This window comes from Phocoena sinus, chromosome 3, assembly GCF_008692025.1.
Source record: "Phocoena sinus isolate mPhoSin1 chromosome 3, mPhoSin1.pri, whole genome shotgun sequence".
Classification (NCBI taxonomy): Eukaryota; Metazoa; Chordata; class Mammalia; order Artiodactyla; family Phocoenidae; genus Phocoena; species Phocoena sinus.
In genome coordinates, this window is record NC_045765.1 from 137543785 (window position 1) to 137562367 (window position 18583).

The 18583-nt window shown below is 41.7% G+C and overlaps 1 protein-coding gene across 7 annotated transcripts in view; it reads right to left on the minus strand.

The window, feature by feature from the left end:
* Positions 1-18583, minus strand: part of NNT (nicotinamide nucleotide transhydrogenase) — a 95057-nt gene that overhangs the window by 52971 nt on the left and 23503 nt on the right. For all 7 annotated transcript variants that reach the window (XM_032627069.1, XM_032627068.1, XM_032627067.1 and 4 more), the window contains 2 exons: positions 16655-16743; positions 12723-12910 (listed from right to left, as the gene is read on the minus strand). In XM_032627069.1, the coding sequence (XP_032482960.1) occupies positions 12723-12910; positions 16655-16743 (277 nt within the window). The remainder of the gene's footprint in view (positions 1-12722; positions 12911-16654; positions 16744-18583) is intronic.

Sequence of the window (18583 nt, forward strand, 5' to 3'; positions counted from 1 at the left end):
GACAGGAAGATGTGCACAGATTTTTTTATAATATGTAACACAGAAAAGAATATATCCAATGTTTAATTAGAGATGTCCCATATAGAGATGTCCCATAATTACCCCAGTGACAGCCCTGTGCAGATCCTAGACACAAGGATAAAAGATCAAATGAGCATATCAGGTGTTTCAAGACAGGATTGTAGAAGGCAGAAGAGTTAATAAAAGAAGGCAGATAAGAGGTATTTTTTTATAGGCACAATTGGGCTTTCCCCTTTTGACTGCTCATTTCTGTTAATTTTATCATTTATCTGCAAAAGATGAGATATACAAAAAGACCAAGACTGTTACATCTCTTCAAACCACCCTCCCCCAAAAATCACTGATCGAAAAAATTAACAAGGAGAAAAAAAAAATTTTAATATATTTACTGGCACAATACAAACTGTGGGTGAAAGATGTTCAACTTCATGAAATATTTCTTGGTTCCTTATGGTTCATGGACATTAAGTTCCTGATAAGATTATTCAGTTCCCTCCCAGTTGGAAGTTTATTTCCATACTTTTGCCAAGACAATGGTAGGACATCATGCACTCACAGTCATCATTCAAGGATTCATCCATTCATAGACTCAAGCAGTAACTTAGTGCCTACCATGTGCAGGCTAGATGGGGAAGGAAAGCTTTACTTACAGCTCTAACGTCTAATAGTTTAGGATTGAAAGAGGTTGCATTCAAAGATTAGTGAACATTTTTATTAGGAGAATAGCTAAGATACTTATAGCACTCATCTAAAAGTTTCCCAATTGGATGGCCATTATTTAGGGTGAGTGGAGGCGCCATAGATTAGTGTAAGGCATCCTTGAATCTCTGTGTGCACCCAGAACTGACAATAGACAGAAAAAAATGCCTCACACATGTGCACTGTTTCTAGATGTATGTACGTATGGCTGTGATTCACACAAAGTTATTCTGAAATGTGACTGAATTCATAGTATCTTTTCATACTCATGTGTTTTCTCATTAAACGAATACTAAGATGCAGTTTTTAAAGTAGTAAATTCAAAGATTTCTAGAAAAAAAATTACTTCTTTCTAAAAATAACTTTAACAACTTTTCACTATGCAGCAAAAGAATATACCACTGGCCTCTCTACAACAGTAAATTAAAAAAAGAGAGATTTGGCTTAAACTAAATCTCAACAGCTGAAGATTTACTGGAAAGTTTTGCAATATATTATACCTCTCTGAATAAATCAGGCCTAACGTGATCATTTGAAATCAATAAATTCTCAGATTCTATCTTACTGGAAAAAGAATCAAGCCCTCACAAACAACATTAATCACAAAAAAAAAAAAGAAAGGAAGAAAAATTAATAGGAAACCACTAAAAATATTAAGAACAACAAGACACCATGATGAAAAAGGCTTACCACAAAATTTTATAATAATTCCCAAGAGCATTTAGCATTATTTACCGGAATTATTCAATGGCATTTAATCAGATGGGGAAATTCCTAACTTCCTGGCCTGTAAGCCATCAAATTAAGCAGGCTCAAGAAAAACTTTCTGGTCTTCCCTGGTGGTGCAGTTGCTAAGAATCTGCCTGCCAATTCAGGGAACACGGGTTCGAGCCCCGGTCCGGGAAGATCCCATGTGCCGCGGAGCAACCAAGCCTATGCGCTACAACTACCGAGCCTGTGCTCTAGAGCCCTCGAGCCGCAACTACTGAAGCCTGTGCACCTAGAGCCCGTGCTCCACAGCAAGAGAAGCCACCGCAATGAGAAGCCTGCGCACTACAACACAGAGCAGCCCCCGCTCGCCGCAACTAGAGAAAGCCCGCAAGCAGCAACAAAGACCCAACGCAGCCAAAAATAAATAAATAAATTTATAAAGAAAAAGAAAAACTTTCTGCTTTAACAAGAACATGGTATATTTAACAGTATAGTAATAAAGAGATTAATAATATAAATTATAGAGTATGTCTCCAAACCAAAATAGATTTCTCATGAACAAGTACTATAAATAAAGGATAATTTTTAATGTAACACAATACTATATATTGACTACATGTAAAACAGAGCATGTAAAAATGTTCTGAACTTAGTATTTATACAGTAAGAAATGTCATTCTAAGCATACAATTTTATACTGAGCACTAGTGTTTATCCAGCATCCTCTTGTCACTACTCTTATTTCCATTTTCTCCACACAGTCCATGACCTTCAGGAGAAATGACCTGAAACTACTGCAGAGGCAGGCCTTGCTGGCCTAAGGGTAATCTCAGCACCTACTGAATACCAGTTCAGAAATCCAGGTGTAGGCTGAGGAGCATCTCATTGCCCTGCCTACATGGATTGGTTCAGAAGTGGGTATGTAACCCAGTCAAGGCCAATAAGAATGAGGGAAAGCGTGCTAAGGGATTGTGAAAAAGAAGTTCCCTTGCTCTTCAAGAGGGAGCCATCAGAACGACTTGCCTTGCCCTCCGGATGTGTGCTGCGCACAGTGGAGGCCTGCCTCTGCTCCTGACCATGAAACCAACTCAGAGAGAGCAGAGCTAAAAGAGGACAAAGTGGCACGGCAGGGCCCCGACCACACCTACCCAGCTATAACTGGCTTCCTTCACCTACGAAACCCAGCAAATCTCCTTTCTTGTTTAAGGCAGACTGTGTTGGAATTTCTGCTTCTGGCAGCCAAAGGCACCCTAACTGATACACACCAAAGGCTCTTTTGGAATAACAAAATCATAGATGGGGTTAAAATATTGAGTCTTTTTTTTTTTTTTAACACATTCTTTATGATAGTCTTCTTCTTTCTTTCTTTCTTTCTTTTTTTCTTTCTTTCTTTATGGTTGCGTTGGGTCTTGTTTGCTGCACGCAGGCTTTCTCTAGTTGCAGTGAGCGGGGGCTACTCTTCGTTGCGATGCGCAGGCTTCTCATTGCGGTGGCTTCTCTTGTTGTGGAGCATGGGCTCTAGGCACGTGGGCTTCAGTAGTTGTGTCATGTGGGCTCAGTAGTTGTGGCTCACGGGCTCTAGAGCACAGGCTCAGTAGTTGTAGCACACAGGCTTAGTTGCTCCGCGGCATGTGGGATCTTCCCGGACCAGGGCTCGAACCTGTGTCCCCTGAATTGGCAGGTGGATTCTTAGCAACTGTGCCACCAGGGAAGTCCAAAATATTGAGTCTTAAACTATAAAAATGTTACAGATAAGGACAAAAGGCTTTTTATACATATATGTACACATATGAAAAAAAAGAGATAATTGGTTATGTAATAGATTGGATGTGGCAAAAAACTGCTGAACATTTGACCCACTGATCTAATAAGTCTCTGATTCTGCCAGCCCCGAGGTGCACAGAACAACACACCGATACAATCCCTCTATCTCTGTTACCACTAGAGAGGCTACAGATAGCTTTGTTCATGAACATAAAGGGATTCTGACCCAAGCTTAACCAGTCAAGCTTTATACGTGAGTTCTATTCCTGGAACTAGATAAAAAATTTCTCTGCCTAATTATTTGTATAAGGAACCAGAGAGAAAGCCAGGTGGCAAAAACTTGACTGTTACAGATTGGATGCCTTGAGATATTTCTAAATGTAATACGTAGGAAATATGATTAGTCAACAGCATGTTTTAGCAGATAAGAGAAATCCTTAAAGATCTATTTAAAGAAGAAACCTAAAAACAAGCCTTTACCTAATAATTAAAGAACACATTTATAAAAAATTTTTGAGGATTACCTCAATAATTTACCTCCATAGCTGCAAAATTCTGTATAGATAAAAATCAAAATCAGTCAAGGCTTTACCATGGCTTCATAGCTATGGGAATTCTCAAAAAAAGGAAAACAACCTACCAAACCTAAATGGTAACATAAAAAGGAAACACATATATTATATAATATTATTATATATAAATATATAATACATTAAATAATATTCTTATATAAATTATAACATTCTTTGTTTTCCCTCCAATACATGTTTAGATGTACATTAGCTACCAATCCCTAAAAAAATTAATGAATATTTATTATACATTTGTTAATAAAATAATTAGGAGGTGTTTTTTTTTTTTTGCGGTACGCGGGCCTCTCACTGTTGTGGCCTCTCCCGTTGCGGAGCACAGGCTCCGGATGCGCAGGCTCAGTGGCCATGGCTCACGGGCCCAGCCACTCCGCGGCATGTGGGATCTTCCTGGACTGGGGCACAAACCCGTGTCCCCTGCATCGGCAGGCGGACTCTCAACCACTGCGCCACCAGGGGAGCCCAGGAGGTTATTTTTTAAAAGAGAAAAGAGGTTATTTAAAAAATAACCCAGGAGGTTATTTTTTAAAAGAGCGGAGTAGCCCCCGCTCATCGCAACTAGAGAAAGCCCGCACGCAGCAACAAAGACCCAACGCAGCCAAAAATAAATAAATAAAATTTTTTAAAAAACCCAAAAACTTAGGTCAGAATGAGATTGACAGAAAAGCCTTAATGAAATAGATATCTTCAGAAAAGTCAGATAAAAAGCAAGTTAAGCCATCGTTTTCCACAGTGAAATCCATGCTAGATTACCACCTAATGGCAATGTTTTTGTAACTTCATGAGTATGTCCATAAGCCTGATGATTTCAGAGAACATCTTTGACATGCCACATAATGCTCAAGAATGTCTGGACTTTCTATTGCAACAGTCAATAAGCTTTTCAGTCTGGATACCATTTGCAAGACCAAGCATCACCAATGGAAGAAAGGTGATTATGCTAATGCTCTATGTGCCAGGCCCTACACTGGGCTTTTTTCTTCATGTAGTCCTCAAAACAACTCTGCAACATAAAAAGGTTTACTTCCTTTTCCGAAATGAGGAATCTGAGGTTCAGAGAGCCACAGCTGTTAAGCAGTGGAACTGGAATTTGAATCTACTCTGTCTGGTTCTAAATCCATGATCTGATTGCCAAAGAATGGATTAAACATAAGCAGATAATATTAAAAACTGGGGAAGAGGAAAGAAGCTTTTAGTTCCTCACCAAAATCCACATTTGTTACGGGCTGAATTGTGTTCCCAGAAAAATTCACGTGTTGAAACCCTAACCCCCGGTAACTCAGAATACAACTATATTTAGAGATAGAGTCTTTAAAGAGATGATCACATCAAATGAGGCCATCAGGGTGGGCCCTAATCCAATCTGACTGGTATCCTTAAAAACAAGAGAAAATGTGGACACAAAAAAGACACCAAGACCATGTGAGGACACAGCAAGAAGAGGCCCTCTACAAGCCCAGGAGAGAAGCCTCAAAAGAAACCTTGATCTTGGACTTCTAGGCTCCAGACTGTGAGAAAATTAATTTCTGTCGTTTAAGCTCCCCAGTCTGTGAGATCTTGTTACGGCACCCTTAGCAAACTAATACAATGTTCTCTTATTCCTGGGGGCACAGTTAGACAACCATTCCCAGCCTCCTTCGTAGTTAGGTTTGGCCATGTGACTAGGTCTTTAGCAGAAGAAATGTGAGCAGGGGTGGTGTATGCCACTTCTGGGCATCCCATGCACACTCCTCCTTGGCCCTTTACTTCTAGCTGGCTGGAACAGAGACAGCGCCCTGAGCGACCTTCACGGCCTCATAACATTGATGACAACATTGCTGTACCTGAATCCCCAGAGGACCACCTGAAGGAGAGCTGCCCTCCAATGCATCAACCACCTATTACTGTTAACTGAGCAAGAAGTGAATTTCTATAATGTCTGAGCTTTTGCGTGAATTTGTTTTAGCAGCTAGACCATCCTAGCTAATACTGAGGCATAAGAAAGTATAGAGAAAGTGGAAATAAGGAAAAACAGAAATGCCCATGGTGGAAAGTGCTGGTTGTAGCTGTAACTCTATCTATTGGGTGCTGTTTCACCAGAGACGGGACAGCCTCAGTCTCCCAATCCTTTTCAACTCAGGGACTGCCACAGAGGGAAGCACAGTGCTTTCCAATCTTGCAACATACTTTGGGAGAAATAACAGACCAAACCAGAAGATAATTCTGGGCCATAAATCTTCCTACCAGGTCATTGTTAAATTTGGCCCAGTCACTCACTAAATGTGCTCAAACACACTCTAAATAGTCAAGATTGATAAATGACGATGGAAAACTCCACAGTTTTGGCATCTTCCTCTTGATGACAAGTTGCCCTGCCTCTGTTGAAAGCTACCAAGACGTGTATAGACAGCCTGTGGTTACCAGCCCTTGATGTTGCAACATTTAAGTATTTTTCTCTGTCCTTCCAAATTCTCAAAACAAATGAAACTCTGTACAAGAAATATTACAAAATTCCATACAATCATACAATGCATTTAAAGGAGGAGAGGATGGTAGATGAATCAGATTAGTCAGTAAAAGAAAGTTAAATAATTCAAAAAAAGTTGAAAATCCCTGATCTATCACTGTCCTGTAAGACCACAATGTTTACAGAATGAAAAGAATAATCTGAAAAATAAAGCTTTACTTTAGAGAAAGTCCTTGTGTAGTTATCAAAACAATATTATCTTTGTGGAATTTCACAAACGAAGAGTATACTGCTATATCAATTATTCTCTTGCCTAAAAGAACAAGTGTGAAAATTACTATGGAGGGCTTCCCTGGTGGTGCAGTGGTTTAGAGTCCACCTGCCGATGCAGGGGACACGGGTTCGTGCCCCGGTCCGGGAAGATCCCACATGCCAAGGAGCAGCTGCACCAGTGAGCCATGGCCGCTGAGCCTGCGCGTCCGGAGCCTGGGCTCCACAACAGGAGAGGCCACAACAGTGAGAGGCCCACGTACCGCAAAGAAAAAAAAAAATTACTACGGAAAGTTACTCTTTTGTACTATATTTCTACTCCATATGAAAGATGGCTTCAAAGAGACAGGCAGCATCCAATGCAAAACCAATGTTGATTTTCCAGGAGACTGTGAGATCCCTCAGGTTTGGTCTCACATGTGTGAGGCCCTTGTATATCAAGGGAAAACACTCCCTCCCAATTCTCCAGAGTCATGCAAAATTGCCACAAAGCTCCTTTGATGGGTGTATACTTATAGACCCTATCTGATATAGATAAAAATAAAAAGGACTGTTACCCTAATCTGGATCATACCTAAAAAGAGGCCCAAGGATATATGGCCTAAGGGATCATAATTTATAATCAAACAATGAATATCTTCCCTCCTGGATGATAGTACACTTTCTAACTCCTGAACAGACCTTCCCACTACTTCCTAATTCTACCTCCTGAGAGGCCTAGCTCAACACCTCAAACTGCAAACGTGGCAAGTGTCCTACTTTTGAAAATTTAAGAAAGCTAGCTTCCCAGTCTTAAACTAGCCTCTGCAGTATTCCTATCCAAGAGTGTTCTTTCTTGGATAGCACCAGAAAAATAAAGGGGATTGTACCAACTGAGAACTAAGGAAGGAACCCACATTAGCTCAGGAACATCTGCTGAGCCACAGCTGTACACAAGGCTCCCTGGTAAGCACCCTCGTGGCAGAGATGAGACAGGGCAACTAGAGGGCAGTGAGACTGAGAACTACTGGAATTTGAGGCACGGGCAAATGCTATGAATGCAGAAAAAAGAGGGTTTACTACGGAGCAGGAGACGGCAGGAACTCTGGAGAAACTACTGAGCTCAGTAGGACTTCAAAAGACAGGGAATAGAGACACAGACCTACTAGAGAATGGACTTGAGGACACGGGGAGGGGGAAGGGTAAGCTGGGATGAAGTGAGAGAGAGGCATGGACTTATATATACTATAAGTAAATGTAAAATAGATAGCTGGTGGGAAGCAGCCACATAGCACAGGGAGATCAGCTTGATGCTTTGTGACCACCTGGAGGGGTGGGATAGGGAGGGTGGGAGGGAGGGAGATGCAAGAGGGAAGAGATATGGGAACATATGTATAACTGATTCACTTGGTTATAAAGCAGAAACTAACACACCATTGTAACGCAATTATACTCCAATAAAGATGTTAAAAAAAAAAAAAAAAGGCAGGGAAGGGCAGGGACAGCATTCCAAAGAGAAGGAACAATACGTGCAAGGCCTGAAAGTCCTTGGCCTCCTTGTGCAGATAATAGCAGCGAGCATGACTGAAATCAGGCCCAGAGAGCAAGACATGAGTTTCACATGAGATCCAAAAGCTCAATCAGGACTAGAAACTGAAAGGCGAGAAATACCTTACCACAGGGTGCAAAATTTAGGGTACCGGTAAGGGTGGGGTGGGGAGGGAGGGGAGGTGATCCAATCCTGAGGACTTTAGATGCCTTTACCTAATGATGCTGGGAACCTGAGTGGTCCAAGTTACTGTCATTACTAAGCAAAACCCCAGGCTTTCCAGGAGCTATGATTCAATTACGAAATGAGGGCAGGGCCTGAGGTGGGGAAGGGGAGAGCAGGAAAGCCAGATGACCCTATGACGCTTATGATTTTTAATTAGGCGTCATCAGGAAAGGTTCTAAATGGAGAGAGTTGTCTCTGTCAGGGTAGATTTAGCGCGTGCCCCACAGTACTCCTAATTCTCACAGGAATTTAGGCAAAATTTGCCTAACACACAGTCACTGCTAAACCACTGTGATTCCTCCTCACACCCCCATCCCGTAATCCCTAATCTACGAATTAGATTCTCAACCTGATTCAGGTTCTTCCTGATTAAACCTTCCAAGTCTATGAAAAGTCTCTCTAAAAGGGTTTCAGAACAATAAGAAAGCTGAAAAAATCTCCTTGTCTCAAAAGGTTTACTGGAAAAGATTATGAGCACAGCCTGAACGTTATCAGAGAGGAGGGCTGCCGAACTTTTTAGTGGTAACCCTAAAGGTCACGGAGCTGGACAGGAAGGTTGGGAGCTTTCCCTCGTGGGCACAGCACCACAAAATGAGACTGTCCGCTAGGCCCTCTCTTGAAGTTACCTGCACTAAGTGAAATGCTAGCCCTGCATCCATCGCCCAACCCAATTGAGGGGGTCTAGACAGTGGTACAAGACACCAGGCAGCATAATAAGTAGCTAGCTACAGAAACGTTTCATTTTACCTAGGATCCTCACGAGTACAACATTATTGTGTGTCCAAGCCCACTGACTGACGTGTGCCTAGGAGGAATGAAAATTTACCAGCTCTGCAGGATTGCTACCTGAAGCGAGCTCATTGCCCATGTTCCTCTCTCAACGTTCTTATCCATGCCAGGTCTTCAGTACAGCCGTGAGGATCTCGGTCTAAGGAATTGCAACTTGGAGAACTTCTGACATTTAACTTAATCCCCTTTGGATCCACTCAAGGAAAACTTTAGAACAACTTCTGCTCCAGGAGTCTTTCACAAGCAAGACACACCATCAGGTGACTTATGCAAAGGCTCAGGACCAACACCAGTAAGGGTACAATGCCAAGGACACTGTTTTTCAAAGGGCATATATATATATAATGCCCTTTATATAATCTTTTCAGTTTGTTTTTTTTTTTAATGCTCAGAGGTTTTCAGGTTTCAGTCCCCTAGGGATATGTAAGACCTTTAAAAAGATCATCTTCCTTATTATATTCAAATTAGCTTTTCTCTTTTGGGGGGGCTTACCAAAAAAGTAACAGAAAGGTGCTTTTCAAATCAGCCTTGTGAGTATGAAACCTGGGTCAATCCACTGGTCAGGGACTTTGTGCAAGTTTAAAGTGCTTTGACCAGATGGCTTCAGAAAAGACTGAAAACAGGAAAGGCTCAGCAGAACAGACTCGTAAACCTTCTTCAACAAGTCCTCTTTAACACTATCATATAATTTGAACTGCTGCTAAGGTACACTTACTGTAAACTACTTATAAAAAATAAGAGGTTAGGGCTTCCCTGGTGGCACAGTGGTTGAGAGTCCGCCTGCCGATGCAGGGGACACGGGTTCGTGCCCCGGTCCGGGAGGATCCCACATGCCGCGGAGCATGGCCGTGGAGCCTGCGCGTCCGGAGCCTGTGCTCCGCAATGGGAGAGGCCACAACAGTGCGAGGCCCGCGTACCGCAAAATAAATAAATAAGAGGTTAAATTTTAGTCAACTGTCCACATGCCCTTTTTTTGTTCAAAAAAAAAAAGATACTATGGGGAGTAGGTCCTAAAAGTCCATATGTGTTTTATACAAGAAGTCTTGAGTTCTATAACTTACTTTAAGATTTACCATCAATAATAATTCTATATACTATATCCAAAGTATACTCAGTTCTTTTTTTAACCTAGTGACATATATTTTATTTTTTCTATTTTTTATTATTTTATTTTTTTATTGAAGTTTAGTTGATTTACAATGTTGTGTTAGCTTCAGGTGTAGAGCAAAGTGATTCAGTTCTTATATATAGATATATAGATATAGATATTCTTTTTCAGACTTTTTCCCTCATAGGTTATTACAAAATACTGAGTAGAGTTCCCTGTGCTATACAGTAAGTCCTTGTCGGTTATCTATTTTATATACAGTAGTATGTATATGTTAATCCTAAACTCCTAATTTATCCCTCTACCCTCTTCCCCTTTGGTAACCATAAGTTTGTTTTCTATGTCTGTGGATCTACTCAGTTCTTTATAAAGAGAATGATTTCAAACTACTAGCTTCAGGGCTTTCAGGGCTTCACCATTTACTGCATGAGTAAATGCTTTAGCACCCTCTACTGGCCACTTGTTACATCCAGTCAGTTCCCAGCTCATCTCCCCAACAGGCAACTACCTTTCAAAGGTCAAATGGTGGCTACAGCAAAAGCCACCCCATCCTTCCTTCAAAGCCACCTGCAACAGCTGAGCCAGAAGCCACCGCCACAAAAGGAAAGGATGAATCCTGAAGTGCTCTCCTGCCACCACCTGTCCATGAGTCCTACTGTCGCTGGCAGATTTCAAACACCACCTGTGGCCCCTGCCTTGTCTGATCTGCACCCACCTCCAGTAACCAACCCCAGCCTCATTTCCACACACACACACACAGATTCTTCTAGGGGCTGAGCCCATGTCACTCTCCCGCTGTCTGCTTCATCTAGCCAGCTCCGGTGGGATAGGGATGTCTGGAGAGAAGAGCTCACCCACTGGGTATCACATGGGTAAACAGAGGACAAAAAGAAGAGCCTGAAAGGCACGTTTTCCCCCACAAGCTCACAGATATGCTGCCAATCAGCTTCCTGCCCCTGGGTGTATATCAGCCAGATTGGGGGAAGGGGGTGCCAGAAGAGGATTTCTCCTTTCCCAGAACCTCATGACAAAGCAGCTTCTCCTAATTTTCCACGGTCCCCTAGAGAAAGCAAGGCTCCTTTAGGAGGATCGAACACAAGTAACGCGAACCCTGTAAGTTCTCATTATCTGGCCCACTTTCTTTTAGAAAGGGAAAAAAATTAGAGTCAGCATGGTATTCATTATTTACTAACAGAAGCAAAGGACAGGAGAGGAGATAGGAATATAAAAGGTAGAGAGTTTCTTCACTCCCAAATCTTGCTAGATCAAGCTACTGTTTACTGTTTATTACTGATTAATAAATGCTGGCTGGTTTGACATCAAGCATCTATTCTTTAGAAGAGGATGTTGTAAAGGACTAAAAAGTAATTCCTGCCATCAAAGAGCTCATGATTTGATTGCAAAGACCAAACAAGTCAAAGGAAGTAATTACAAAGTAACAAAGCATCATAACCTTTAGTAAAAAATATATACGGGAAATTCCATAAGTATATATACACACACACAAAGTCCCCCTCTCTTTCTCATGTATAAAAAAATGATCATCAGGGCTTCCCTGGTGGCACAGTGGTGGAGGGTCCGCCTGCTGATGCTGGGGACGCGGGTTTGTGCCCCCGTCCGGGGGGATCCCGCATGCCGCGGAACGGCTGGGCCCGTGGGCCATGGTCGCTGGGCCTGCGCATCCGGAGCCTGTGCTCTGCAACGGGAGAGGCCACAGCGGTGAGAGGCCCGCATACCAAAAAAAAAAAAAAAAAAAAGATCATCAAAATATTAATAATGGGACTTCCCTGGTGGTGCAGTGGTTAAGAATCTGCCTGCCAATGCAAGGGACACAGGTTCGGGCCCTGGTCCGGGAAGATCCCACATGCTGCAGAGCAACTAAGCCTGTGCAACACAACTACTGAGCCTGTGCTCTGGAGCCCACAAGTCACAACTACTGAAGCCTGCGCGCCTAGAGCCCGTATTCCGCAATAAGAGAAGCCACCACAATGAGAAGCCCGCGTACCACAACGAAGAGTAGCCCCGGCTCGCGGCAGCTAGAGAAAGTCGACGCGCAGCAAGGAAGACCCAACACAGCCAAAGATAAATAAATAAATAAGTAAAATTTTAAAAATTATAAATAAGTTTTTAAAAATATATATTAATAATGGTCACTCTGGTAGAACTTCCAATCTGTACTTTTTCTTTCATATTTTTCAGTGCTGTTTGGATTTCCTACAATAGAAATGTAGTATCTTAACAAAGAGAACAGAAATAAACTAAAAAACAATTATCAAGGGTGTAAACAAAGCAAACTGCTTACAAATATAATACTGTACACAGAATATGATCTATGAACATAGATAAAAAATACACAGAAGACTGGAAGAAAATATACAAATTATTAATGACCGTGTTTGTCCAGGGGCCACAGTGATTTTGTCTTTTCTGCCTTTCATGTGCTTTCTCATTCTCTAGAAAGTAAATCAATCTTTACTTAAAGAAATGCAAACGTTAAACAATTATTCACCCTCATTTTAAAGTATCATTAGTAAAAGTGCTTTATCGATAACCACTGATGTAATGACACACCTGGAATAAGTGCTGTGCTGATAAGGATATCCACCTCCTTGCACTGCTGAGCAAATAGCTTCATTTCAGCCTCAATGAACTCTTTGGACATCTCCTTTGCATATCCTCCTTGGCCCTCACCAGATTCCTTCAAGTCCACCTCTAAGGGCTCAGCACCCAGAGACTTGAACTGCTCCAAAGCTGCGGCCCTGGTGATTATTGAAGGGAAAGCAGTGGTCATTTCAGGTCCTTAATACAGAAATCAAGATCATCATTTACATACACATTTTTAAGAAAACTCTATGTATTCAAAAGTAGAAACTTTCTTTTGAGGTCTCTGACCAGACCGTTTGAATTTTTTTCTAAAGGCAGGTAACACCCTTATGATAATATTTTTTTCTGGAAAAAAAAAAAACTATAGGAAATTCCAACTCTTACTTAGTTAAGTTACAAAAGGAATTTCACTACTGCCAACTCCAGTCATCAGTTAGTAGAGTTTCTTGACAGTAGTCCCACTGTTGATGATGTGAGATCTGACCTACGTTCAGATTTGACATCATTCAAATCACTCAAGTTGAGGTCTTCACTTATGGGGACTTTTCCCACATAAGCGACTCTTTTATTTAGAAATATTGTTACAAAGTGATTTTTGCCCCTAGTCCTCATTAAATTGTGTTTGAGAAAAGCGATCTATAAATGGCATAAATGGCAAAATGTGAAGAGCCGACACATTTAACTTATGTAAAAATACATTCAGTTTAAAAATAAATAAATAAATGCTAGCCAAGTTCTGTGTACTAGTTGGGAAACCAGAGCCAACAAAGCTCTCAGCTCTGTGGCGGACAGTGTTTAACTCACCAACATCCATCCCACTACAGTGAATCCCAAACCTCCCTAACGACCACAATCGCTCCAGGCACTTGTTAAAAATTCAAATTCCCAGGCCCATTCCGAGACCCACTGAATTACAATCTCCAGCAGAGGGGCCAGGAGCTCTATTTTTAGCAAGAGCTGTAGGTAATTCTTGCCTTAACGGAAGTTTGGGAAACAGTGGACTGAGCCCATCAGTCCCCTGGCAACTGTCATGGTCGGGGAGCAGACACAGAGGTGGGATAATGAAGGCAGGGCAGAAAAGGTAAGGCATGGATGAACAAGAGCTTCTCTCCGTTTCTGCTGACTTGAACAAGGAAGCTTGTATCCCAGATTGCCTGCGGAGGTCAACTTGTGACCACAGGGGGGATCAGCCAGAGCTGAGGACAGCAGAGAGGAGAGACAGAAGGAACCTGGTCCTGGATGGCACCGACCAGCGGCTGCCTCTAGTGTCAAAAGGGAGTCCTTTCCATGGATTTTCACTTCGGAGAGATAACACATTTTCTTATAGTTTAGGCCAATCTGAGTTGGTGTTACTCAAAGGGATACAGGTTTAAAAACTTTTAGAAATGCCTACTATTTTATTTATTTATTTTTGGCTGCGTTGGGTCTTCATTGCTGCATGCGGGGTTTCTCTAGTTGTGGAGAGCGGGGGCTACTCTTCATTGCAGTGCACGGGCTTCTCATTGCAGTGGCTTCTCTTGTTATGGAGCACGGGCTCTAGGCGTGCGGGCTTCAGTAGTTGCAGCACGCAGGCTCACTAGTTGCAGCATGCGGGCCCTAGAGCGTGCTGGCTTCAGTAGTTGTGGCACATGGGCTCAGCAGTTGTGGCTCGCGGGCTCTAGAGCGCAGGCTCAGTAGTTGTGGCTCATGGGCTTAGTTGCTCCGCAGCATGTAGGATCTTCCTGGACACGGATCAAACCCGTGTTCCCTGCACTGGCAGGCGGACTCTTAACCACTGCGCCACCAGGGAAGCCCCAAGTCACTGTATTTCTATACCATGAATCTTGTGCAGCCATTAAATATATTTGCAGATAAGTAAAGAGCTTCATGACCTACTGCTAAGTTAAAAAAAAGTAAAAAAGTAAGTTAAGTAGTACTATTAGTAAAATTACATTTTTAATTAATGTGTAGAAAAGGGAACATATATAGTAGAATGTTAATAGTTATCTCTAGCAGGGTTGTAGGGTATTTTATTTTCACTTTTTGTACTTTTTTATATTTTTCTGAATTGGGAGAATAAGCATTTTTACAATCAGAAAGAAAGTAAACTGGATAAGTTATTAAACTGATTTATATTTCTTTTAACATTATGTAAAATAGGGTTATTTATTCCTATTTCATATACTTACAATAAAGAACAAATAAAATAAAGCATAGAGCACAATGCCTGGAAGAGAGTAAGCATTTAGTACAGGTATCTGAAAACTAAAGCTCTTGACCGGCCAATTGCTTTTGCAAATAAAGCTTTTTGGAATACACACCAAACAAGGAAAGTAAAGACTTTATAAACTTTGTAATAGAGACAATAGGCAGTGAGTGGAATTTCCTAGTTATTGTCTGAAAGAATTTAGAAAATCACACCCATATAATATCGCTAGGCAATGAGTTGTCCTTAAGTTTTTAGGATGTTTAACTGAAAATAACACCATTCAGTTTTCCAACAAGAATTTATAATCAAGTGTGTTTTCCAATATATTTAGATTTCATATTTATAACATGATACTAACCCCCAGTCTCAAGATAGTGATTAGATTAACTAATGAGCTATAATTATAAGAAAAGCATTACATCCGATCAGCCACATCTTTCTTCACTGTATACTTATCTTAATAAACTGTAAATAAAATTGAAGTTAAGCAACAGCTATATTCTAGCTGTCTACTCTCTACATAATCTAAACCAAAGACATCAACATAACTTTTATAAATTCTCAGTAGTTAACTCAACACTGAGTTTCACATCATCTCCAAGTCAAATATATACACTTCCACTTTAATAGTATTCTCCACTACAATGAAAACTTGAACAGCCTACTTTTGCCAGATTTGGGGGGTCTTCAATAACTTCACATCTGCAAACATTAAAAATTAAAAGCTAGGACTAATGACATGCTTAACTGTGGCTATCCCTGGCTTGTGTCCTGGTTACTTCAGAAATGCCTTTTCTCATTTCAGCAAGACAGCATTTTATCAGCACATCACCCCTCTAAACTCCCGGTAAGCCCTGTAAGCCATATTCTATTGGAACAGTCTTTACTCTGAAATGTCATATTCTTTTTAACTTTGAATGGTTGCATTTCTTTTTCATTATTCTATATTCAAGATTAGCAATGGTATTTTTCCTCTGCTGACTTCAACTGATAATAACTAACTACATGTTTCAACCTTAAAAAAGTATTAGAACACATAAATGATAACAATACTCAATAAGCACGTAATAAAAGCTAGTATCTTCTGAAATGAAGAACAATTTTAATTGAACTTCGCTTTAAAGAAATTCCAGGAAAATGATGATACGTCTGCTTTAAAGAAATATGCAATGAACATAATCAAGTACTTTCACCTGGCGGCTCTACTGCTGCCCAAGCAGCTTTATCTGCTTCCGTCTGTTGGATGCCCAGCACATCCCTCACCCCGCCACCCCAGTCTACTCTCCAAGATGTCTCCCATACTACTCCCCTTCTTCACACTCACAAACATCTTTGTTCATGCCCTACCTAGTGACTAAACACATTCTGAGCAGAAATAAAACACAGTAGAGCAACATGTTAGAAAGTCAGGATGCAGAGAACTCTGGTCCCATTGCTAATCTACATGAAAATACAAGACTGAGTGTGAGCGGTTCATTTGCAACTTTTAAAAATTATTTCTGCTGTACTGGGCCTGAGTCCTTAAATTTTTTTTTCCACTGAGTAATACATTTTCACTTTGAGTTAACTTTGAACAAATGGATACATTTTTAAATGAAAAGAGCTTACAGAGCAGTTTCAGCGTGCTACTTCAATTTGCAAAAGGAAAGCATAACATCCACCTAAAACAAAACGTTTTTACCTTCACAGCAATCACTAGTAAAGCCCTCACCTTGTGTCAAATCCCCGAACAATCGCACCCATCGACTTTGCTGCACCTGCAGAGGCCAGCCCTGCCACACCGCCACCGACTATCAGAATCTAGGAAAGAAGGCAGAACCCATATGTTTTAAATAAAGTTCATGATCAACTGATTATGTAAAATCATCCGCTAGTAACTCTCAGGGCTGGGTACACAGTCAGCACGCAGTAATACAACAGGTGGTGCTGGTGATCAGCCCTGAATAAATGTACTGTGTGGATAGGCTACTCTGTACCTGGACCACCACTGTTTTTCAGGTTTTTTCTTTCTTAGTTGCAGCACACGGGATCTTCCTTGCGGTATGTGGAACCTTTTGTTGCAGCTCACAGGCTCTTTGTTGCAGCGCAGGGGCTTCTCTCTAGTTGTGGTGGGCAGGCTCCGTATTTGCAGCACACGGGTTCTCTAGATGTGGCTCGCCGGCTCAGTAGTTGCCGCGCGGGGTCTTGGCTGCCCCGCGGCATGTGGGATCTTAGTTCCCCAACCAGGGATCGAACCCCCAAGTCCCTTGCGTTGGAAGGTGGATTCTTTTTTTTTTGGAAGGCGGATTCTTAACCACTGGACCACCAGGGAATTCCCCCGGACCACCACTGTTTTAAAAAGTTTTTTAAAGCTGATGGCAAAGGCCAAAAACTTCACTAAAACTAGTGTGACACTCAGCATCTCAGTGTAAAAGCTACATACAGCACCATCAGTGTTACGTATGTTAAAGACTGACAGGTTCTTTCCCACACTATCAAAGTTACTTCTACTAATACTATATATTATAGTATTCTAGCTCCCTCTCCCCTCTCAAATTTTAAGGTTTTCTATGTTCACAAAATATCAAAATAAGTTTCAAAGACGGGTACAACTTTGGTGAAACACCTACTCCTATTTTGAGCTTCTAAAAGGAACAGCAGGTGACCAACCACCTAATTTTGATCCACTTTCAATGAACTGCACCTGAAATCTGAAGCAATGTAACTAATCTCCCTAACCAAGGAAGGATCAGAGCCAAGAAAATCATAGAATTCCTCAGAAACAAGAGTCTCTCCGCCTTCTAAGAAACAAACTAAGAACAATGTCATCTGGAATGGGCCTTCCAGAGAAAAGACGTATTATACTTCGCAGTCAAAAAAAAAAAAAGGCCACCCACAGAAACTGAGAAGTTTATAAATTCCCACCCACCCATCACGCCCACTTCTTCTGCCTCTTTAAGAAGACTAGGCTAGTGGAACTGTGCTCTGGTGACCCCTGGGCAGTGTCTCAGAGATTATGTGAATTGATCTTAATGTAAATGCTTTCTCTGGGGGGTCTACAAGAAAGGGGGACAAAGAGGGACCAGAGGGAACAAGACGCTGCTGGGCTCCAAGGCACCAATCCCCACTCCACACACTGAAGCCCCACCACCACTAAAAAAAAAAAAAATGAAATGAAAATAAGTAAAAGTCATAGGACTGGGCCAAGTTATCCTGAATCAAGAAATAACAGCAAAAAAAAAAAGAAAGAAAGAAAATGGGGCTTCCCTGGTGGCGCAGTGGTTGAGAGTCCGCCTGCTGATGCAGGGGACTCGGGTTCGTGCCCCAGTCCGGGGAGATCCCACATGCCGCGGAGCAGCTGGGCCCATGAGCCACGGCCGCTGAGCCTACGCGTCCAGAGCCTGTGCTCCGCAACGGGAGAGGCCACAACAGGGAGAGGCCCGCGTACCGCAAAAAAAAAAAAAAAGAAAAGAAATAACAGAAGACCCCATATTTAAGACACAGAATCCATTCTTCAAAAAGGGAAGAGGGGCTGGAAATGGAGTTAATGATCCATCATGCCTACGTTATGAAGCGCCATAAAAATCACAAAAGTACAGGGTTCCAGGAGGTTCCGGAAGCTTCCAGGAATGGTGTCCAAAGAGGGCACGGAAGCCCCACA